The sequence below is a fragment of the Amblyomma mixtum genome, chromosome 3 (assembly GCF_055824585.1).
Source record: "Amblyomma mixtum isolate Tamu chromosome 3, ASM5582458v1, whole genome shotgun sequence".
In the NCBI taxonomy this organism is placed as follows: Eukaryota; Metazoa; Arthropoda; class Arachnida; order Ixodida; family Ixodidae; genus Amblyomma; species Amblyomma mixtum.
Window position 1 is genome coordinate 257,973,780 of NC_143014.1, and position 25,154 is coordinate 257,998,933.

The 25,154-nt window shown below is 44.0% G+C and overlaps 1 protein-coding gene across 3 annotated transcripts in view; it reads left to right on the forward strand.

The window, feature by feature from the left end:
- The window catches only part of LOC149354516 (uncharacterized), a 36,397-nt gene extending 12,957 nt beyond the window's left edge, over nucleotides 1–23,440 (forward strand). For 2 of the 3 annotated variants that reach the window (XM_089583351.1, XM_089583353.1), the window contains 6 exons: nucleotides 3,349–3,448; nucleotides 5,221–5,254; nucleotides 10,146–10,205; nucleotides 16,231–16,264; nucleotides 16,711–16,744; nucleotides 23,299–23,440. In XM_089583351.1, coding sequence (XP_089439477.1) covers nucleotides 3,349–3,448; nucleotides 5,221–5,254; nucleotides 10,146–10,205; nucleotides 16,231–16,264; nucleotides 16,711–16,744; nucleotides 23,299–23,417 — 381 coding nt within the window. In that variant the 3' untranslated portion in view covers nucleotides 23,418–23,440. The remainder of the gene's footprint in view (nucleotides 1–3,348; nucleotides 3,449–5,220; nucleotides 5,255–10,145; nucleotides 10,206–16,230; nucleotides 16,265–16,710; nucleotides 16,745–23,298) is intronic. The other variant, XM_089583352.1, reaches the window with a different exon arrangement.
- Nucleotides 23,441–25,154: the final 1,714 nt, after the last annotated feature.

The window sequence follows — 25,154 nt, forward strand, 5'->3', positions numbered from 1 at the left end:
AGCCGACATAAGAAAGTTTAATATGGAGAAAATCGAGCATGCTCTAAGGAACGGAGGTAGCCTAAAATCAGTGAGGAGAAAACTGGGCATAGGTAAAAACCAGATGTATGCGCTAAAAAACAAAGTGCAATGTCATCAGCAATATGGATAAGATTGTTGAATTAGCCAAAGAGTTCTACACAAATCTATACAGTAGTGAATGTAATCAAGTTACTGAGGGAGGCAGTCGAGCACAGCAATGGGACATCCTGCCAGTAATGAAGGAGGAAGTAAAGAAAGCCTTAGGAGGAATGCAAAGAGGGAAAGCAGCTGGTGAGGATCAGGTAAAAGCAGATTTGTTGAAGGACGGCGGAGAGATTGTGCTACAAAAACTAGCCACCCTGTATACGCAATGCCTTGTGACCTCGAAAGTACCAGAAGCTTGGAAGAACGCTAACTTTATCTTAATTCATAAGAAAGGAGACGTAAAGGAGTTGATTACAGACCAATCAGCTTGTTGTTCGTTGCCTACAAGGTATTTACTAACGTAATCACTAGTAGAGTCAGGACAACCTTTGACTTTAGTCAACCAAATGATCAGGCAGGCTTTCGTAAAGGATACATGACAATAGACCACATTCACACTGTCAATCAGGTGATGGAGAAATGCGAAGAATATAACCAGCCCCTATATATAGCCTTCATTGATTACGAGAAAGCATTTGACTCAGTGGAAACCTCAGATGTCATGCAGGCATTGCGGGATCAGGGTGTAGAAGAGTGTTATGTGAAAATATTGGAAGATATTTATAATGATTGCACAGCTACTATAGTTCTCCATAAAGTCAGCAATAAAATTCCAATACGGAAAGGTGTCAGGCAGGGAGACACGATCTCGCCAATGCTCTTCACTGCCTGCTTGCAGGAGGTATTCCGGTGACTGGAATGGGAACAGTTGGGATAAGAGTTAATGGAGAATACCTGAGTAATTTGCGATTCGCTGATGACATTGCCTTGCTAAGCCACTCAGGACAACAACTGCAAAGCATGATCAGTCAGACAGGCAGAGCAAAACGGTGGGGCTAAGAATTAACATGCAGAAAACCAAAGTAATGTTCAACAGCCTAGCAAGGGAACAGCAGTTCGCAATTGGTAGCGAGGTGCTGGAAGCAGTAAGAGAATATGTCTACTTAGGGCAGGTAGTGACCGCAGATCCGGATCATGAGAGGGAAATAACTAGAAGAATAAGAATGGGGTGGAGCGCATATGGCAGGTTCTCTCAGATCATGATTGGTACCTTACCAATACCCCTGAAGAGAAAAGTATACAACAGCTGTATCCTACCGGTACTCACCTATGGGGCAGAAACGTGGAGGCTAACAAAGAGGGTTCAGCTTAAGTTAAGAACAACGCAGCGAGCTATGGAAAGGAAAATGATAGGTTTAATGTTAAGAGATCGGAAGAGGGCGGAGTGGGTGACGGAACAAACGCGGGATAATGACATCTTAGTTGAAATCAAGAGGAAGAAATGGGCTTGGTCAGGGCATGTAATGCGAAGGCAAGATAACCACTGGTCCTTAAGGGTAACGGAGGGGATTCCAAGAGAAAGCAAACATAGCAGGGGACGGCAGAAAGTTAGGTGGGCGGATGAGATTAAGAAGTTTGTGGGAATACAGTGGCAGCAACTGACAAAAGACAGGGGAGAGGCCTCTGCCCTGCAGTGGGTGTAATCAGGCTGATGATAATGATGATGACTACACAGAAATTCATCAAATAAAATACAGGACTGATGACGGGATGGTGGAACTCAGAACACATCATGTAGAAGAATACAACTTGGAGGAAAAAAGGGATCATTTTTGTGTGTTCTGTGTGTTTTTGCAAACGTGGGTGGACAGTTTGACGAGGCCAGGTTTGGTAATAAAAAAAATGTTCAGTTTGAGCTTTTAGGCCCTTTTCATCTTTCAGCTGCCTCATAATACTTCCTGAAGCGATTTTAGTTCTAAAGCAAGTTGCCTTTTGAGACTTGACTTGTGCAGTTGTTGACTGAAAAATGGATTTGGCTTCTAAAATGCAGCTGCACTGTGGTGTTCCTCGCTTTGAGCCGATGATATATCTTTAATGTAGTGCTTGTGTCAGTCGAACGTGTACTGTATTTACCACATTTGAAAACTGGGAAATCATTCCTGGAAAGGATCTTTTGGTAAAAATTTGTATTCGTACGAGTGAGTATGTACTTACTCTCGGGCTTGGCTTGTGCTTGCCCAGAAAAATAAAGCTGCACTGCTGCCGTTTCCCAAGCAAATGAACGATTGCGATGCCAGCGTTTTCTCTAGCCTTCTCGTTGTAACTATGCACCTTCAAGGAGTTTGCTGTGACACGGGGCCAGAACTCTCCCTTTCACATCGTGTACTAGGTGCTACGTACTCAGTTGATGGAAATTTAGGGATGATACAGAATCTTAAAAGTCCCTGACCCGAGTGCATTGTGTACAGTGTGCTTAATTCCGGATGATCCGATGACTTTGTCACTTCATTGCGGATATATACGCACAAGCTGCGAGCAGTGTTGCCCGGCCCACACAACACAGACTCCGCAATTCCTAGTTTGTGCGCACAAGGAGCAGTGAGCGGCGGCATGTGGCCGTAAATAAATACTGCCAGTCGTAAACGAATCTCTGCGAGTACATTTTGCATGCTGCTTGATACCGATTTTGTTTGGTTTTGAGATGATATGCAACTTGGGATTATGCGGTTTTTCTGGCGACCTCGTGAAATTCATTTAGAGATTCTACTGCACTAGGCGAAGTAAAAATGCTGTTTTTGGCCTGCCAGTTCTAAAGTGGTTCATGGTGCTGTGAACACAATTCATATTACACATTAGCTTTTACGCCTTGATTTACGGTCTTTACGCAGTGACCACGAAGGAAGGAGTGTGGCATTGGCTCTGAGCCGTTAGGAAACCTTGTGTGGAAATATATATCGTGTCAGTCATCTGAAATGAACCCAGAAGAATTTCTGCTTGCAAAACAAGAAAACGAAAATGACGTTTATTGGATTAGTACTACGCAGTGTAAAACATGAAGCCATGCAAGCAGAAATTCTTGTATTGATTTACATAAAATGTGTGCATTTGTTTCCCTAACCTATTATGAGAGGATTGGGTCGAGGCTTTAATTGAGACTTTGAAAAAAAGGTCAGAGTTACACTGTGGACCTGACAGTAATTGTATAATTAATAATCAGCATTGGAATTTCGTTTTGCTGTCCAACCCTGCCTTGCTGCTTACCGAAACGCTGTCTACTGTTACTCTTAGGATTTTGAATCAGTGTGGACAGTTTCAGTGTTGCCATTTCCATTCACTCTGCAGAAAGGGGCATCAGCAGCTGCGGGGCATCTGCTGCTGCCTGGCACAAACGGCAGCCCTGAGGGTCCAGCGCCTCAACCACCCTACTGGATTGCCAGAGCAGGTACGTTTACTGAAACAGTAAGTACGTACTTAGGCGCTTCCCGAAACATACTAGCGCCATAGACTTGAACCCTTTTGTAATGTCTAAATCCGGCGCATTCGGTTAAGCAGCTGTTTGAATAGAAGAACATGATCTTTCTTATGTCTTCTCTGAAGTGACTGGTCAAGAACAAATGTGCGAAGCCACGAATTTTGTGCTCAGTATGGGAAGGTATTTAAGCCGCCGTTACTGAGTGAGGGTAGGATCTGATCATCAGCTTTCCGCATTGTTCTGGCTCTGCCCAAGCTTGTATTTCTGTTTGCCAGCCCCTCGAGGCAACGGACTACCTTTGCCAGAAGCCTACGAGCAGTGGCCGTGAGCTGTGCGCTGGGCCTGCTGCAAGGATATCCTACGCAATCTGTTTTGCAATTAAAGCTTTCATTAACAAACCCAGCCGTTGAGAAGTTTCAGGTTAAACTATCCAGAAGAACTAGAGCTAGCGCACCTTTCTGGCATTTGGCCTAACCAAGATAAATTGTTTTGTATTTTTTTCTTCTAACTTCATAGATCGTCTCGGTGCCCTAGAAGTGGTCATCACGCACTGGAGTGAATGGTTTACGACTTCATTGCCACCGCCTATTTTGTAATGTGTTATACACACCACTGCAGACAACTGCATGCGATCCATAGAACATCGGCCTAACGGAACCCTTTCGCACGACAATTTCTGATACGCTTGTCACGCATGTCGATACAGAGCAGAAGATCTGAGATGAGAACCTGGCTTAGGAGTAGCGCGGTGCAAGTGACATCAAAATAACACTATCCATCTTCTGCACGTCAACGAAGCCAAGACTGCGCTTAACACAACACCTGATGATTATTCCTGTTTGCTTTTAACGACCATAAACCCACCGATACGCGTTGTTGCAATCCTCGACTACACGACGGGGAGTGCAAATGACTTGACGTGTATTGGTGTACACGCCAGTTTGGCCCAGAGAACTGTAGTGAAAAATTTATACACCACTATTACGGACCCTGCAAGATCCTGGAATGAATTCATGGGCTCAAATACAAATTAGTTTCCGACGGAACGACTACCCCTAATGGCAACGAGCGTGTCCAGATGTGAGTATCGTACACTTTAGGGCATTTATGTGCGCTATTGGACACTTCCTTCTACTAATTCAGCTTTTTTGTTTTCAATTATTGTTGAAAGCACATGCTCAGTGTTAATTTAAGAGTGGTTACTGTTGCAATTGCAATTTCAGTTATAGTCAGCGCAAGAGAATCCTTTGAAGAGTTCAGTAGGGTAGCAGTTTCCAGGTCCCCGTCTTCCTCTGCTGCTCCGGTGAAAAAGAAAAGTTAACGGGCCCAATATATTGTTGTGAAACGTCAATAGACCAGACGCAGTGCTGGGGATCATTTGACAATCATGTGGGTGCAAATAGCGGATGACCGATGATGCCAAGGCAAAACCTCTTCCACAGAGCGAGTCTCAGAATACTCCCCGAAATTAAATGGGATGACTCATGTTGTGGGAAAAGATAATTGGGTGATAAAGATAAAAGAGCCCTGGGTGGGACTCTTGGGTTTCCTGTGTGCCCCTCTCAGTACGCAACGGGAGAGCACAGTTGGCACATTGGATCTTCATTAGGAGAAGAGTGACAAAAGTGGGGTATACTAGACTGGTAGGCGTGTCTCCTTGTATAGGAATTTTAGTACCTGCTGCACCTTCTCTGCAAGTGCCGGTTCTCCCTGTTGATTTTGTTGATGTATTCTCGGTGCAGGGCATCGGCGTATTGGATGTGATGCTGGGCCCAGGTACGTGCTTTGAATGTGTGCATTTCTTTTTTTTTCTGCTAAGCATTTCTGCTGCAATTTCAGATTTTTTCTGATGTCTGTCCATCTAACATTGGATTTTAGTTTCATATCCATCCATCAGAAGACCGGCCAGATTGATATTTTTATATATTTCAGTAAAGAATGGGACCTCGTCTCCCGTCCTAAATTAATTCCCAGGCTTCAACAAGTTGGTCTTCCTAGCGCCATAGTTAATTGTAGGGGTGTGCGAATATTCGATCGAATAACACGGTATTCAATATTCGCTTCGAATCGAATTCTCGGTAATCGAAATTTTGAAGTATTGTCTTGTGCAAATAGTGTTACTGGGACGCTTGACCGCTTGCTTTATGTGGTTTCGGTCCCAGTATTGCCGCATAGATGGCTTTTTTTTTTATCGCGCTTTCAATGCTCGGGGGGTCAGTCAGTACGCAAATCACGATCAGGTCGGTGTGCGAACCCAGCGACAAACGAAAGGTAAGGGCGATGCGCTCTTTGAAAAGATCCTGCGTTCTGGCCGTCTTTGAACCTCCGCACTAAGGCTGCCATAAGCCACGTCGCTGCCACCGTGTCGAGGCAGACGCAATGAAGGAAGAACATAGCCGACAGTTGTCTAAGCTTCAAAACAAGAAACCTCAAAAGGGTGGAAATTTGGGCTGGTTGGTGCATGATCTGAGGCTAAAAAACAGCGCAAACGGGGACGAAGCAGAGAGAGGGACAGCGTCGTGTTCCTCTCTCTGCTTCGTCCCCGTTTGCGCTGTTTTTTAGCCTCAGAAGAAACCTCAGTTTATTGTCAGCGAACCCTTTATATACTCTGGCTGGTGGTGACGCTATCGATGAGCTCGGACGCCGCAAGTATTTGAACGCAGGCATCGCTTTGCCGCGTTCTTCCCCCCCCCCCCCCCCCCCCCGCTTTCTTTTTTTTTGCCAGTAGAGCTGCGGAAAAGATTATCTGATAGAATAGATGCGACGATAAACACGCAGCCCTACCACGCTCTCGCTTCACCCAATCAGGTGACGAATCATGCGTACCGAAAATGGGCGACCGTTCTCGGCAGCATTGAAGCAAGCCATCATATTACCTGCGGAGGCGAGAAAAATTCAGCGGCAGCGCGGGGACTCGATGTCACCGAAGTGTATACTTACTTCCATGGGAAGGGCGCAATTAGCGTGTGATAACTCCAAGGTTATTGGGCAGTCCTGGAGGATTACTGCCGTTAACGCTTGGCATCGGGGAGGCTGCGGACGTATACGTGACTGCCAAACTTTAGTAGAACGAAATGATCGCATCTATCTATGACTGGCGTCTTTTCTTGATATTCTGACTGCTTGCGCATTGGTGGGAACGGAACGCCGTCGTAATCGGGGCATTGAGCCGTCTTCGGTGGTGCGCCGTACTCTGTCGCCGCAACTCGGGCACTACGGTACGTTGGAGGCTCAGAGCATTCTTGGAAGTGCGATGCTAGGTGCTGCTCGGAGGTACTACAGGGGACAATTTTGTCAGGGCCCACAAGGCACTAGTGGTGCGAATGACGTTTTGCTTGCGGCGCTAGAGTTTTGTACAGCCGCTTCCATTCTTGCTAGTCTGGGAATGTAACCGGAACGATGTTCCCATCCTTCAGCTTGATAAGCAAAGCAACGCTCCGGCAAGCAGCAGCGGCGAGCTGCTAGCGAAATGCAAAAAAAAGCATCGTGCGACACGCCTTGTCAGAGTGACGGCATAGGCCAGGAAGAGCGCCAGTTTGCCGCACTAAACCCAAGAGAGACAGAGCAGCATGCAGAGCAAAGCCGACGGTTCCATACGAGCACACCTCGGATAGCAAAATAGACGCGCCAATCTTCGGCCGCTAGGTGATGGCGATGCATTTGAGCCATGGGCGGCGCATCCTGAACACTCTGTCCCCAACAGTACGGCCAACCTATCGGTGCTGTGGGAGCTTTGGATACGCGATGGTGTGATGCTGCCAGTGCTGCTAGGAGGTCCGGTCAGCCTTTGTTCCATTTTATTATTGGACGCAGCAGTCCCATCGGCATAACCGAAAAGAAGGCGCAATCCAAGCCAAGGAGTGAGGATCCTAAACTATAGAAACGCAAGCAACGCAAGTGGCAAGTCGGTGCACCGAACGTGATTGCCTAGCTCAGTGTTGGACATTCGACCCGTTCGACCAGTGGTCACCGGTAGTGCAGAATGTCCTTTTTATTCATTATTGTTCTCAGTGCTCTCTGCAGTGTAGTGCAGTTACTCCTATGGTTTCAGTCATTGGTTGTACTACTGGCACCGTTCTCTTATAGCGTCATTTTTTGTATTTTATCTCTAATTTCTTATTAGAAAACAGGTGGTATTTTTATGTGTTATAACTTTTTATTACCAAACCGGTAAAAATTGTTCTTAACTCACTTTAGGTGCTCTCTTAAAATTTTGAAGCATGGTTTTAAATAAAGCCTCGGTGCAGTATGTAATGGCATCGTGTGTTAGGAAAGTAAATGGTTTTTTGAAATGCCTACTGTCATTCAGCCTTTTTTTAGTGCCAGAAGTACTGTTCGAACTATTCGCTTCGAAATTATTCGAAGAAAATTGCTATTCGCTTCGAATTTGCTTTGAATCAAAAAACCACTATTCGCACACCCCTAGTTAATTGTGGTTTAGCTTGCTATCTATCCAAATATAGTTTGTTGACAATTATTCAGGTAATGTTCCTGGCTCTTGTGGTGTCTCCCAAGGAAGTATTCTAGCTGTCCTGTTTTTTCTGATATGTCGTAATGAGATTATTAAAGGTGTCCTCATCCTGTTCGAATAAGGCTGTTTCCAAATGGCTCTGTTTTGTTTAATGTAATTACTTGTTGTGAATACCTGGTCTCACTTAAGTATACTCCAAAGAATATTCTCGATTGGTGTATTCAGTAGGACACGAGAGTCCCACTTGCTTCGAGTGCTGGCAAAAGGTAAACTACGTCCCTATGAGCCACACTTTTGTATGCTGTATACTAGTACATGCAATGGAACATCATTAAGCGTGTTGTTATCTTTCTCTGATAGGCCTCCTTTTAATTTCACTTTCACATTATTTGTTCTCAGGTTTCAATACAGAGAAAACAAAAATGTCAAGGACATAAAGTACGATGTACTTGACAGGGCCCTAAACCTCCAACTTAGTTTGGAATGTTTGGAAACACCGCAATTTCCTTCTATGAAACTAAACTACACGTTTAGAACGCACTGAATGCTATGCAGCAATAAAAAAAAAGCGCTACTAAGAGCACATCGCAACAACTGGAATGAGGTACATTAAGTAGGACAACAAATATATATATCTGCTAAAATGTGCTCTTAGTTAAAGGTTACAGTACTAAATGGAAATTTATGAAATAAAATACAACACTGATGACATGATGGTACAACAAATAACTCTGAACACATTGAGTAGAACAATACAACTGGGATAAAAAGGGATCATTTCTGTATGTTCTGCGTGTTTTTCCAAATACGGCTTGACAGTTTGACGACGTTCAGTTTGGTAGAAACAAAAAAACTCAAGTTGAGCTTTTAGGCTCTTTTCATTTTTCAGAGCCCCATGATACTTCCTGAAGCAAAATGCAGCTGCACTGTGGTGTTCCTCACTTTGAGGCGATGATATATATTTAATGTAGTGTTTTTGTCAGTCGAACGTGTATTGTATTTGCCACGTTTGAAAACTAGTGAAGCATCCCTAGAAAGTATCTGTTGGAAAAAAGTCTTATTCGTACCACTGAGTACGTACTTATTCTCGGGCTTTGCTTGTACTTGCCCAGAAAAATAAAGCTGCACTGCCGCTCTTTCCGAAGTGGATGAATGATTGTGATGCCAGCATTTTCTCTAGCCATCTCTGTGTAACTCTGTACCTTCAAGAAGTTTGCCTTGAATCAGGGCCACATCTCTCCCCTTCACATCGTGTACAAGGTACTACAAATGCGGTTGATGCAAATTTAGGGATGATACAAATTCGGGAAATTCCCCAACCCGAGTGCATTGTGAACAGTGTGGTTAATTTCGGATGTTCCAAAGACTTCCTCACTCTGTTACGGATATGTACGCGCAAGCTGCGAGCAGTGGCACTCGGCCCACACATCATAGACTCCACAATTCTTAGTTTGTACGCACAAGGAGCAGTGAGCGGCGGCACATGGCCGTAAATAAATACTGTCAGCCATAAACGAGTCTGTGCACGTACATTTCGCATGATGCTTGAAATCTGTGTGAGTACATTTCGCATGATGCTCGATACCGATTTTGTTTGTTTTTGAGGTGATACGATGCTTGGGATTATGCGAATTTGCTCACGACCCCGTGAGAAGTGAAATGCTGTTTTTGGCCTAGCAGTGCTAAACTGGTTCCTGGTGCTGTGAAAACAATTCATGATACACAGTATCTTGATTAAGGGTCTTTACGCAGTGACCACGAAGGAGGGTGCTCAGTATCTGATCTCAGCCGCTAGAAAAGTTCATGTCAGGCATCGTAAATGAACCCAGGAATCCTTGTTGCTTTTAATTGCATGGCTTCACGTTTTACATTGCGTGGTACGACTCCAATAAGCGTAATTTTCGTTTACTTGTTTTACCAGCAGAAATTCTTGTATTGATTTATATGAAATGTGTGTATTTGTTTCCCTAACTTATTATGACAGGAATAAGTCAAGACGTAAATTGAGACCTTGAAGAAAAGTGTCGACTCGCACTGTGGAGCTGACCGAAATTGTATAATTAATAATCAGCGTTTGAAATTCTTTTTTCTATCCAACCCTGGCTTGCTCCTAATCGGAAAGCTGTCTACTGTTAATGCTGCAAGTTTGAATCAGTGTGGAAGGTTTCAGTGTGGCCGTTTCCGTTCATCCTGCAGAAAGGGGCACCAGCAGCTGCGGGACATCTGCAGCTGCCCAGCTCGAGGGCCAGCCTTAAGGTGTGAGTGCTGCCAATCTTTGGTGTACAAAAATCTTACAATTCCTCTGCATGGCTGGGTTCTGGTTGAAGTTGGAGGCATTTTCAAGTGCGGGCATACGGAAAAAAAAAAAATGTCCAGCTTTAGTCTGGTTTACTTTTACCCAAACATCAACATCATGGCAAAAATTGTAGTCTGTGTGCATTAAGCAGCTGAATGTTGGCTAGACAAATGGTCTTTAAAATTTACCTTATGTACACGTGTGACTGCTGCACTTTTTTTCTGCAGTTATGACACAGTGTGGCCATTGCATGGGGCCTGCACAGGACTTGGGATTAGCGGTGCCCCCATTATGCAGCCCATTTTTTCATGCTGTGACACAAATTAGCTGAGTTACGGTAAATTCTTCTAATGCATACTGCAATGAAAGTATGAATGATAAGATGCACGCCCGACGACCGGCACGAATAAACTGTGTAATGTAAAACAGGTTGCTAGGTCAGTTTACTGGCAAATGTGACGTGATTATAAGTTAAAATGAGGATCCTCCAATGATCTGGCACTCAGCTAACAGTAATGATGCCTGGGCTGATGGTTCGGAGCCGCGTTCTACGCGTGCGACCCATACCCGTCAGTGAGAGGTGGTGCTCCCCTGGCTCTGTCTGCACTTTACTCTCAAAAGCTTCGCAGAAATCAGTTTTATGTTCATTTTAATGTCAGGTTAATGTGCGCTGGTAAACTGATAAGGCTAGACCTTTTATATTAAAATATTACTACAGTGGAACACTGACTATGTGTCGTCCACGGGAGGGCCCACATTTGAAAGGATTTTTTTTTGTTTTCACTTCATTTTTATTTCAGTTGCCTTTGTGAATTCTGTAAACCTAATCTGTTGGCATATGCCATTCAGTTCTTGTGAATTGCCTTTTTTTTTTTTGAATCCAAGCGTTTGCTTAAAGTATTTCCCTTTGCGTTCGCTTCCAACTGAGAACCGACTTATCGCACTTGCCGACGCCAGGCTTCTCTTCAATCAGCTATGCTTCCCGCACTGCTGTCCGCCACGCGCCCACTTCCCTCGCACTGAGAGGCATTGGCCGAGAACTGGAGCCAGAGGGCTGCGTGGAGGGAGAGCCATTCCTAAGCAGCCACGTGCACAGAACCGCCAGTCTATATTCAGCTGAGGAACCTAGGCGGTGGCATGGCCACAATCACAGCATGAAGCGGATGGCAGAATAGGAGAAGTGACAAAGGACCACTGATTCCTTGAGGGAGTGAACTGTAACCCTATGCTGCCTAATCACACCTTCTGATATCCGCATGGCAGCCTGTGAGCTAATGGGCTGTGCTTTGGGAATATATACTTACTTGCTTGTGGATGTGCTTTGAAATGCGCCAGTGGATGAACATGAAAAGCATTTTTAATTGCATTGCAGTGAAGTTTATGTAATCAGAGCTTTCTTTGCAGCATCTTTCGTTTTTACCTCAGTCTGTTGTAAAATGTATGTGTTCCTAAATTCAGCTGAGGCATAGAATGCAGCATATGACAGACACAATAAAAGCACACATTAACAGTGCTGTTTGTGTAGCTCTAAGTATGATGAATTTTCTGTTGGCTGTCTTTGTGTCGCACTGTGTGCCTAAGCATAGTTGCTATTCTCGTAAGTGTGTTTATACGGATTTCGGGGATGAGAACGTAACAATCGCGTGCTGTGGGTCTGCAGCAGCGATGGTGACGGCAGCACTAGTGAGGACGATGGTGCAAGGGTGGTCGAGTAGTCCAGTGAATAACGCATTTTCATTTTGGAATGTGCCTTTGGGCAAGCTCTTCTTTTTTTTTCCTGACATGCGGTGTGTGTGAGGGGGTTTGACTTAATTTGAGTCGACATACTTAGTTGTTTAAATGCATTAGTTAACCTCGCCCCCTCCCCCCAAATAGCACGTCAGGCGAGAAAAGAGAAGAACATGCCCGTAGGCACATTCCACTCTTCTGCTTCAGTCTTCTAGAGCTCGCTGTTTCAACTGGCTTGCCAATGTCGATGCATGGCATTGTGCTCTGCAGTTTCAGGAATAGAAGGGCACCAACAGGGCATGTTTTCAGCGCTGCTTACTTTTTGTCGCTCATCCAGACTGATGGACCTCTGTGAATTCTGTGAATAGAGCCAAAAAAATATTACCTAATTATTCCGGAAGGCATTGCAAAACTGCAAATGACTAGGAAATAAAAAAAATAATCTGAGATTGCTCAAGCATTTTCTGATGTGGCTTTAGCTCCAGGGCTTCCTTGCTGAAATGCTTAGCCAGAAGTTCTGTGTGGTGATCCTCTGAAACGTTGCTGCAACTTCTATCTTTGTAGTCTTTTCTGTTGTGTCACATTCTGCGAAGCCAGTGCAGTCGATTACAATACGTCTCCACTGAAAAAAGAGCCATCCTGGCAACTTGCAGGGCAGAAAGAACAAGTGGGTCATAGTAAAGTTTGAGGCATGCAACGTGCACCGTTAAGTGGTTTTAGTGACGATGGTCCAAAGAAGACTCAATGGCCTCACCAATATAGTTCACTGGGGAGGTTTGCTGAATATTTTATCTAAAATATTTGAAGGCGCCATCAACCGCGGATCACAAAATTTCATTGCCAAACGTAACATTATGAGTGATTCACAGTATGTGATTTTGAAGAAAGGTCTGCAGAAAAAGCACTGCTAACAGTTTATTGATAACATCGGAGCGAGAAAATGCAGGCTTGCTTGTTTTTAGACTTTGTAAATGCTTTTGACTGCGTTTATCGTATTGTTCTCCTCCACTATCAATTGTTATGGTGTGCATGGAATTTCTGCAGCCCTGTTTGATAGTCATTTCGCAAACAGTTTTCAGTATGTCCACATATACTCCTATGATTCGAAGAAGCTCCACATCACACAAGATGTGTGCCACAGGACTCGATCTTAGGGCCGCTTCTGTTGATAACTTGTGTTAATGATATATTAATATGACAGATTCATCAGACGTGGTAATGTATACTGGGGACACAATTTTTTCAGTGATCCAGCTTTGGGCCCGCTTGAAGACAAGGCAAATGCGTTAACCTTCTAACTCACCTTCCCTCCTGGTTGCATACAAACAGACTGTCTTAGATCTTTCGAAGACGCTTTACATAATTTTCAGGCCTATTAACACTATAGAAGGACATCTGCTTAATGTTTATTCTGGTTACACTGCGATTTAGAAGATTTTCGAGTCAGAAATTTTTTGGTGTTTGGTTCAGCGAGACGCTATGTTAGAATACACATAATTTGAAATTGCTGCCAGTCTGAGCAGAGTTGTTGGCTGCCTTTACTGATTGGCTGGCATAATACCTACGTGGCCAAAGATATCAATGAATTATGCACAGTTACTCCAAAATCTGTTACTGCATTCTCGTCTGGGAAGTGCAACTTCTGGTAATTACAAAAAAATTAATAACGATGCAAAAGAAAGCATTGAGAGCAATTGGGGAAATCACAGCCGACCACAGAACCTCTGGACAATGCCATTGTTCATCAAACGCAGTATTCTGAAGGTAGATGAGATATATTTGTTCAGACTATTTGAACATATTCACAAAAACTGTTCATACGCTTTTATTTTTGATAATTCTTCCTTAGCATAGCACTTCAGAAGGCAGCAAGAATTGGTTCCAGAAATCCGGTCTTACTATAGTAAATAGACACTATGTTACCAACTTCCTGCAGCCATTAATAAATTACCGCCACTTCATTTCAATTCTTCCACATCAAGGTCCAAAGAGAACCTAGAACAATGCTTAATAAGTAGTATCATTCAGTTTCCGTAATATTTCGCTCGAGATTTCCTTGCAGTTACTGGATGAGTGCTATGATTCATGCTACTTTGTTTGACGATTATGTGTTATGATAAGAAAATCTTTGATAGGTTGTTCTGTTTACTTTTTGTAGAAATTGAATGTTGTAAATTGTTCTGGGGCATCATTGTGTTACAACCTGCATATACAACCTCTTTTTTTCCCCTAACTTTTATTATAAATAAGGCAGCATGTACAAATAAGATTTTTTCTTTTTTTTTGCCACTGTCTCGCAAACTGTATATGGGTGCTGAGGCCTTTGTCAGGCAAGTCAGCCTTTTCTCTCAGCTCCCCCTTTTCCATGGAAAGAGAATAAAGAATTGGATCAAAGTGAACGTGGTGAGGCCCGTGCTAGCGGTGATAAACCAGGATTGGTGTAAGCAAACCAAAGCCAAGCGAGCGTCTGATATGATGGGCTCGGGTCGGTGCTTTCCAGGCTGAGTTTTTGGTGCTGAGTGGTGAACAAATGCTGAAGCTGGCGGCATTCTTCAGTGTGCGGATGGTCTGCGGAAAGGAGACCAGTTGCAGAGGCATCTGCTTTAGTGGAGGATGGTGTCCATGGGAGACGTGGGCTCGCGACCTCAAAGGAAGAGAAAAGACGGAGAGGAGCCTGTCGTAGTATCCATTGCCTTATTGCAGTTCTACGTGACACAAGGGAGGGCCTATTCCCAGTTTGTGTAGCATAGCCAGTGTACATGGCGAGGATGTTGCATAGGGTGCGGTTGAAGAGCTCGGTCATGCCATTAGTTTGAGGGTGGCATGCTGCAGTGGAGCAATGAATGATTTTGAGCGTTGCTTCAGCGGCATTCGAAAGAAAACACATCCATAGTCACTCTGCAGTTGATGAAATGTTCCGTGGCACAGAACAAGACGAGGAAGATTGAAGGAGTCAAAATCGTTGGCTGAGGCAGAGGGCAGAGCACGCTACTCAATTCCTTGAGTGTCTGGGTGGAGCGAAGTGGTAGCCAGCGTGCATTGGAAAGGCTACAGAGATTGAAAATACAATGTCTGCACCTCTGCACCATGATGCAAGAGCTTTCGAAGCCAACTAAAAGAAAAATTTCATGAGTGCTTTCAAAAGCAGATCCACCTCCTCAAAGAATAGTCTGACATGGATGAAGGTTGTGTAGAGAAGAGAATTAGTGCTTTTACAGAATAGAAACAACAATTTTTCCAATCAATGTGCGCTGTCCTTTGGAACTCCTCTTATTATTAAACCAAGTGTTCTGGCTGTAGCCAGCTCAGCTGATAGTGCTTACCTCTGCATTTCCTTTCATTAATAATTTTATCGTTTTCTAAGTCTGCCGTATCTACCTTATATAGCTGGCAAACATTTTCACACAATCCTCTACCTTGGGACTGGAAACACGGTCAGTGATTGGAGGTAGCAAGCGACATTCTGTGCCTAGTGGAGGCTCTGTGCTCTCTTCTGTAACATGTTTATCAAATAATACAGTTAGGGTCAGCTAGCACGTGGAAATGCAATTGTTAAAATTTCTCGTAGGAAACAACAGTGTGTGCCGCATTCATACGAAGCTCGGAGATTAGATGTGTCATGTATTCAATATTACGTTTAAAAATTCATAGCATGTGGTATGGGAGTGGTTAGACTCGGCGCAACTGCAGGTAAGCTTTCCTGCCATGACGTAAAACCAACCATATGATTGTAACAAATGTGTGATGCAATATGTGAAGGTGTCAGCTTGAGGGCGCCATGCTTGTTAGGAATATGATAGTACTATATACAATGAAACGCAAGAAAGGGATTTTGATTGAGGGAAAATTTGCTGAGCAAGTACGGCCAGTGGACTGTGCCGAGTGAGCAGTGCTGCACACTTTTGTGCGATGTCAGTGCACATTAAAGAACCCCAGGTGGTCAAAATTTCCGGAGCCCTCCACTACGGCGTCTCTCATAGCCTTAGTCGCTTTGGGACGTTAAACCCCATTAACCAAAACCAACCAAACCACTCTTGTATTTGGATGGGACTCTGGTTTCCTGTGTGCCCCTTTCCGTACGCAATGGGAGAGCACAATTGGCACATTGGATATTCATTAGCAGAAGGGTGACAAAAGTGGGGTGTACTAGACTGGTAGGCCTGTCTCTTGGTAATGAAATTTTGTCTTATACTTGTTGCACCTGCTCTGCAAGTGCCGGTTCCCCCTGTTGACTTTGTTGATGTATTTCCTGTGCAGGCTCTCGGCGCTTTGGATGTGGTGCTGGGACCAGGTATGTGCTTTGAATGTGTGCATTTCTTTCTTTTTTTTGTGCTAAACGCTGCTAGCTGCAATTGCAGATCTTGTTGATGTCTTTGCAACTAACATTGGGTTTTAGTATCACATCCGTCTCTGAGAAGTCCTCCTAGATTGATATCATTCTTATAGATTTCAGTAAAGAATGGGTCCTCGTCCCCCATCCTTAATCAATTCCCAAGCTTCAACAAGTCTGTCTTCCTGACGTCGTAGTTAATTGTGGTTTAGCTTACTATCTGACCTAATGCAACGGGAGAGCACAATTGGCACATTGGATATTCATTAGCAGAAGAGTGACAAAAGTGGGGTGTACTAGACTGGTAGGCCTGTCTCTTGGTAATGGAATTTTGTCTTATACTTGTTGCACCTGCTCTGCAAGTGCCGGTTCTCCCTGTTGACTTTGTTGATTTATTGTCTGTGCAGGCTCTCGGCGCTTTCGATGTGATGCTAGGACCAGGTATGTGCTTTGAATGTGTGCATTTCTTTTTTTTTGTGCTAAGCGCTGCTAGCTGCAATTGCAGATCTTGTCGATGTCTTTGCAACTAACATTGGGTTTTAGTATCACATCCGTCCCTGAGAAGTCCTCCTAGATTGATATCATTCTTATAGATTTCAGTAAAGAATGGGACCTCGTCCCCCATCCTATATAAATTCCCAAGCTTCAACAAGGCTGTCTTCCTGACGTTGTAGTTAATTGTGGTTTAGCTTACTATCTAACCTAATGCAATTTGTTAGTATTGACCTTCATTCATATAATGTTCCTGTCTATTCTGGTGTCCCCCAAGGAAATATTCTAGCTTTGCTGTTATTTTTGAGATGTACAAAGAACATTGTTAAAGTTGTCTTCATCCTGTTGAAATCAGGCTTTTTGCAAATTGCTCTGTTTTGTTTAATATAATTACTTGTTGTGATTACGTTGCAAATTGCTCTGTTTTGTTTAATATAATTACTTGTGAATACCTGGTCTTAATTATAATCTAAAGAATATTGTCAATTGGTGTAATCAGTAGGGCACGTTAGTCCGACTTGCTTCTGTTAGTGCTTTCAAAATGTTAACTTTGTCCCCATGTAGCACATATTTGTGTGCTGAATACTAGTGCATATAATGAAACACCATTAGGCGTGTTTTTAGCTTTCTCTTATAGGCCTCTTTTTAATTTCACTTTCACATTATTTGTTCTCAGTTTTCCATGTAGAGAAAAATAAAATGTCGGGGACAAAAAGTACAGTGTATTCGACTGGGTCGTAAACCTCAAACTTAGTTGGTTTGGAAACAGTGCAATTTCCTTCTAAAAAAAAAATACACATATAGAACACACACAATTCTAATGCAGCAATAATAAAAAAAAGCGGTACTAAGAGCACATCACAAGAACTGACATGTGATACGTTAAGTAGAACAAATAGTATATATCTGTGCTGAAAAGTGCTCTTAGTTAAAGGTTACAGTTCTACACAAAAATTCATCAAATAAAATACAGGACTGATGACAGGATGGTGCAACAAATTACTTAGAGCACATCAAGTAGAAGAATACAACTTGGAGGAAAAAGGAATCATTTTTGTGTGTTCTGTGTGTTTTTGCAAACGTGGGTGGACAGTTTGACGAGGCCAGGTTTGGTAATTAAAAAAACGTTCAGCTTGAGCTTTTAGGCCCTTTTCATCTTTCAGCTGCCTCATAATACTTTCTGAAGCAATTTTAGTTCTAAAGAAGCTGCCTTTTCAGATTTGACGTGTGCAGTTGTTGACTGAAAAATGGATTTGGCTTCTAAAATGCAGCTGCACTGTGGTGTTCCTCGCTTTGAGCCGATGATATATCTTTAATGTAGTGCTTGTGTCAGTCGAACGTGTATTGTATTCGCCACATTCGAAAACTGGCAAATCATTCCTGGGAAGGATCTGTTGGTAAAAATTCGTATTCGTACGAGTGAGTACGTACTTACTCTCGGGCTTGGCTTGTTCGTGCCCAGAAAAATAAAGCTGCACTGCTGTCGTTTCCCAAGCAAATGAACGATTGTGACGCCAGCGTTTTCTCTAGCCTTCTCGTTGTAACTATGCACCTTCAAGGAGTTTGCTGTGACACGGGGCGAGAACTTTCGCTTTCACATCGTGTACTAGGTATAAAAGTCCCTGACCGGAGTGCATTGTGTACAGTGTGCTTAATTCCGGATGATCCGATGACTTTGTCACTTCATTGTGGATATATACGCACAAGATGCGAGCAGTGTTGCCCTTCCCACACAACACAGACTCCGCAATTCCTAGACTGTGCGCACAAGGAGCAGTGAGCGGTGGCATGTGGCCGTAAATAAATACTGCCAGTCGTAAACGAATCTCTGCGAGTACATTTTGCATGCTGCTTAATACCGATTTTGTTTGCTTTTGAGATGATACGCAACTTGGGATTATGCGGTTTTTCTGGCGACCTCGTGAGATTCATTTCGAGATTCTTCTGCACTAGGCGAAGTAAAAATGCTGTTTTTGGCCTACCAGTTCTAAAGTGGTTCATGGTGCTGTGAACACAATTCATATTACACATTAGCTTTTACGCCTTGATTTACGGTCTTTACGCAGTGACCACGAAGGAAGGAGTGTGGCATTGGCTCGCAGCCGTTAGAAAACCTTGTGTGGAAATATGTCGTGTCAGTCATCTGAAATGAACCCAGAAGAATTTCTGCTTGCAAAACAAGTAAACGAAAATGACGTTTATTTGGATTAGTTCTACGCAGTGTAAAACATAAAGCCATGCAAGCAGAAATTCTTGTATTGATTTACATAAAATGTGTGTTGCTGGGCAGGGTGTGTTGCTGGGCAAGTTGGTTTGACATCCTGAACATGCAGCGCTGGCGATGCATGTTCAGGGGAGACGACACACACAGGGCGCTGAACTAACAACTTTTATTTCGAAGGAGGGCGATCCGCACGTTTTATATCGTACCCAAAAACCCCTGATTGTAAGGCACATGCGCAAATCAAGGCAACTAATAATATAACCAAAGAAAACATGGTAAGCGCGCAGGCGCGTATTGACCCACACAGTACAGAAGCAAAAAAACAAAAAAACCCAAGAAGGATTCAGTCATTCTGGTTGGCCAGGTTCCAGGTACACCCCTGCGGACACAAACAGCAAAGATCGGCAGTGAAGGGGGCAAGGTGAAAGACATAATAACAACACTTGGTGAAAAAGGGAGATTACACGCGCCAGGGAGTCCTGTGCAGCTTGGTGATGACAGAGATAAAAAGATAAAAGCAATAAAAATGCAAAAGGCAACGATGCAAAAAGACATTAAAACCTCTGAAGACGGTGTGAAGACGCACTTAAAAGGAATGAACTGAAAGGGTGGTAGAAATGGGGGAAGAATTGATAGTCTAAAAGCATGCGTTGAAAGCCAACCGAACAAACACGGCCTAAAAAGATGCGATGCAAGCCAACAAGGAACACGGATAAAAAGTGGGGATGAGGGTAAACCATAAAATCGACCTAAAAGAACAAAGATGGCTAAAGCTCAGAGAGTAATGAAAGCTAGAATAAAAGAAAAAAAAGTAGTATCCCCAAAATATTAAAAAAAAAGTGGCGAAAGAGCTGGGGGGTAAGGAGCCGCGTAAGGAACCAACGCGCCAAGTTACAGTGACTGGGAAAAAACGCAAACTCCCTTTCCAACAGGGCTACTGAGGGCGTACTGATGCAAACGTCTTGTTGCTTGTTTATGAAACCTGCGTCAATTATTTCCCGACTGAGTTGGTTGCTGCTCTTTGCAAGAATTTTTCTTTTTTTAAACATCGGAGGGAGCTGGCGACAAAGACTGCAGTCGCGAACGTGGACGGCTAAGTTACTGGAATTAGCTTTGTGTTCGAGCAGTCTCTTATTAATACATCGACCAATCTGGCCGATGTATTCCCTGCCACAAGACAAAGGGATTGAGTATACAACACCAGTGCTGCAGCTTACGAAGGGGTCACGGTGCCTAACGGGTCATTCGAGATCTTTTTCACCGGAACCGTTCACTCTCCTGCAGAGTCTAGAGAGGCGGTGAGTGGCTGAAAAAACAACGTCCACTCCTACTTTTCGTCCAATCCTTTTGATGTTGTGGGAAACTTGGTGTATGTAAGGAATAACAGCGAGTTTTTGTTGCGTTCCCTGGCATGCGATGGGCCCGGGGGGCATTTGTACACTGCATTTTCTTTAACATTTTTTCAGCTACTGAGACTAAAAGCAACGGTGGATATCCGGATTGACTCAGTGTTTGTACCTGGTTCCGAAAACTGGCTTCCTGACAGTGCTCACAGGATTTGGTGAGCACATTGTTAAAAGCCGACTGGACTATGTTTCGCTTAACAAGCTTCGAATGTGCGGAGTCGTATGGTAGAACTGGCTTGTTGCCCCTAGGCTGGAACAACCAGCAGACATGTTGCGGCAAAAAAAGCAGCTGTAGCTCGAGAAAACGGATAGAGCAATTTTCTGGTACCTCGTGTGTAAAGACCAGGAATGGCACAGTTTCACTAAAAAGGTCGTACACTTTCGAACTTCAGGCAGAAAGGCATCATTTTGACAGTCTAAGAATATCAGGTAATCGTCCACATATCGAAATATTTTAAGAACTGGCAGATCTGTAAGTTTCTCATTTAATGCTCTGTCATGCATAGCTAAGTACAGGTCACTCAGGATGGGGGCGATACAAGACCCTATGCAAATGCCTTGTTTTTGGATGAAGAGGCCCATTCCAGTCGGTGTAGGTGGATTTCAGGTAGGTAGAAAGCAGTTCTAAAAAGCCACCGACAGAAAAATCGCATGCATTTTGAAAGGCAATATCACCATGATGTTCAATATAATCATTTACACACTGGAGTTGTTAGTTGCTTGACTTGCGCATGTGCCTTACAATCACGGGTTTTTGGGTACGATATAAAACGTGCGGATCGCCCTCCTTCGAAATAAAAGCTGTTAGTTGAGTGCACTGTGTGTGTCGTCTCCCCTTTGTCTCTCGTCTGCCAGCGCTGCATGTTCAGAATGGAATGGAAGTGTGGAAAAAGTAATAACTAAGCTAAACAATAAGTATGTTGTTGACAATGTCTACGATCTGAGAAGAGCCAGTGCAAAAGGATAACCGACAAGAATGAAGGAGAACGGCACGGACAGAAGCGCTGAACGTTCAACTTTATGTCGGAACTAGTGCAACGTATTCATACAGTTTCCTATCAGGGAACGTGACGCACCAGCAGAGCAAGACCGTTGAGATAAGACAATGACTCAGGGCATAAAAAGAGGTTCACAAGCGAGCAAAAAATACACAGCTGTTTAACGTTAACACGTGAAGGAGAGAAATTAAGGGATGCGAAGATAAGAAATACAAGATCCGAAGGAATGCGAAGTGTTGCTGTAATGTCTTCGAGTCATGTAGCTTTAGGTAACAGCATTTGAATTGCTAAAGGGTTTTTTTTGTTAAGTGGAGGGTCTCCTCATGCCACGCCTAAAAAATCGAATAGTAATGTGCATTGATAGAGAACTAAAAGGGTCTGAATTTCTACACCCAATGCAATGTGCATACACTAGAACGTTCTGAGAGGGCAGAGGTTCTCGGTAGCAAAAACTGATAGGAAGGTTTCTATAACCGCGGATCGAACGCTGTTGACATGTGTAGTCTGTAAATGAAAGCAAACACAGTCTTTCTATTTTTACTGCTTTAGGAGTTCCTGAAATAATCTTTTACCTTTATGCACAATGGTATTCCTGCTGATACAGCGTTGCTTCAAAGAGCACGAGTTCGCAGATATGGGTACGGCCGTGGTGCCCTCATTTTAGTGTAGGAAAAATGCGCTGAATCCCATAAACTATCAATTTTGCACCGGAAAATGAACCCAAGGTGGTCGAAGTCAATTTCATGTTTCTCATTGCAGCATCCTTCATAGCCAGAAACGTTCTTTAGCTCGTAAAACTCGTTAACACTTCTATTAAATCTGCTCCACTGGCTCAGATGTTTATGCGGTAAATCTCTTAGCCAGCCCATAAGCCTACTTACGGCTGTGTCAGACGGCTTGGAGGTGCTTTCGAGCGGCGGTACACTCCTGCGCGTGATCAGCACGACGTTACATTTAGCACGGAATGCCGAAGCCAGGGAACGCTGGTAGCACTTGTCGCATTTTTATCAGCCGCAAGAGCCAGACACTACATGTCAAAATTTGCATTTGTCAGAAACGCGTACCAGAATTTCAGTGTTAATAGGCATACGCTAGCAAAGGAAAGAGTGGGACGTGACGGAAAAGAGACAGCTAGTGAGTGATAGTCTAGAAAATGCGTTCTCTGCTTCTCTATGCAACACCTTTATGGTGGTCATAGGAACAGGTGCCCGCAGAATTTTTAGGAGTAAAAAAGCCCCCCACCCTCCAAAAAAAAACTACATTTACTTGCTGCCTCTTGTCGCCAACTAAGTTTTAGAAAGCATTGCACCGTCGCGTGAGGCAGCTCAGCGGGGATCTTTCAGCTGGTTGCAGCGTGCATAAATTGCCAAGAATTCAATGTTCATGAGGGCTTCCATGTTTTCGAAGTTACTTCCGCAACCAGAAAATTGACCGGTAAGAGCGCCTAGAAATGAATCTTAAAGATTACACGAGAGTCGTTGTTTTGGTTGGAAGCCTATTGTCGGTAATAGTAAAGCACAGAACAATAAGCTAACTTAAAAAGGAGAAGCGTTCAGCAGTGTTGACCGTGGCCGTCGAAAGACCTAGGACGTGGAGTGTCCCTCGAGCCGGATTTTTTCTCTCGCGCTCTGCTCCTCTGACTGCTTGGAACAATCATCTATGAACCGGAAATGCAGTTGAGTTTGCTAGTATTTTCTCTTATATAGTTGACAGCCATATGAACAAAACACACAGTTTGGTCTGGTGTGAGGTCTAAACTGCCAACGAGCAACTTTTTTTTTTCGCTGGAAGGGCAAGAGCGACAGCGATATTAATATCTCGCCATACGTCTGCATTGAATTGCTCCTCTTGGTGTCTTTCTTTTCTTGGGACCAGTGCCACGAAGCCACGGAATGCTGCAAGGGGAACCCCTGTCAAGAGGGAGTGTGCCTCTAGGTTGTCGGTCTGACAATCGAGATGCCGGATTGGGCACAACACCAAAGAAGAAACTGTGAGAAATAAAAGCCTGTCTCGTAAAGGAGCGAAAGCGTTCATGCATATCGCGGATCTTTGAAGGCACGCAGGGAAGGAGTACACATTGAAGATCCTTTAATAAACTTACGTCGTGTGCTAGGCCACATGCAACTAGTACCGAAAACTGATCCCCGATGACCTGGACAGTTTCGTGAAACCACCTAAAAGTGAAGTATACGCGCCGCCACCAGTAGCGTATTCCTGACCATGGTTGGCTCGTCGCTTTCGCCCGCAGTGCTATTTGGACGGTAATGGGTAAGTGCTCTCGGAGACCAGAGCGTGACGTATCTACAGTGGAATTGTAAAAATTTTCGTAAGCAGCTGGTGCGAGAGCTTGGTTCGTGGTTGAGCAAACACGTCCTGGGATGCTGCTTGTGGAAGAATTTTAAGCGAAAGCCTTTAATGGCTCATACTGATCGTGTCACACCTTTGCCAGAGTCTAACTAGTGTTAACTCTGGAACTGAAAACGATAGTAGCAAACGAATGCTTGCTTCAGATAGAGGAGGAAAAAATGAACCTAGAAGCCAAGTTTGATGACTGTAGATTGATTAGTTAAGTAATTATAAGCAAAAATTTTGTACTTAGGTCGAAATAACACTGATGTCGATATAGCCACAAGAACGGTGTGTCGTCACATCTACCAGAAGTCGTCACGGCATAGTGAAAATTATAGAATGGTCGGAAAAACGTTGGATTTGTCAAATTAGATAGACCAATGTGTAATTAAGCGTAATTAACCCTTAAGGTCCCCGAAAGATGTATAATTTGGGTATCGATATAGCCACCGGAACAGTGTGACGTCATATCCACCGGAAGTCATCATGGCATAGTGTCCACGGCTTTGACCTCTCAACACTTTAGTTGCCAAAGTGTCCTCGCAATTTTAAAATCTCCTCTCCGGTTCTTCTTTTAAAGAACAGGAGGCAGAGAGAAGAGGGAGAGAGACTACGTGGTGACGGGGTCCAGTGACTTGGCTGTTCCCCTCGCCTACGGGAGGTGGTTGGATCAAACCACACCGCCAGACAAAGCGCCCCCCCCCCCCCCCCCGGTCCTGTTCCTGGCTTGTTTTGTTGCTGTCATAGCATAGCTTACGCGCAAATATTCGCGTTATATAGTCATGCTCTGTTTTATTTTTAATTCTTTTTTTTCTAACAGCAGTAATTGATTCTTTGACGCTTTCTGGGTGTAGAAGCATTTTTTCCGGCAGCAAAAGGCATGTGTGGTTGATAAAATTTCATTTAAGCACTTTCCCTCCACTCCCTTCAAACTCGTGACGTCTTCACTGGGAATAACTGTTTGCCGCCGTATTGAAGCGAATGGCGGTTTGATCAAGACCCTTTTTTCAAGCATGTCACCCCAGAAAATCTGAGCACCGGTTCGGAGGAAACCATGTAGTCATTAGAAAACCGGTGAGTCCCCAGCTGTACTGGGGCCGAATCCGGCACATCCCGCATGCGAGGCGGATCGGCGCTACAACGCGGTGTTAACGATGATTGTGATTTTTTTGCGGCGCAAGGGCATCTGGGGCCAAGGAGCGCCATGGCACAAGGCATTTTTCTTCTTTTAAAACTGGGAAGGTTGGGTGAAAGACCTATTTCCCAAGCATTTCACCCTAAACAAGCCGAGCGCCAGGCCAGGGCAAAGCTTCTACTCATTGTATCAGCGCTGCATACCCGGCGGCAGTGGGGATCGAGCCACGAACCTCCAGCATGCGAGG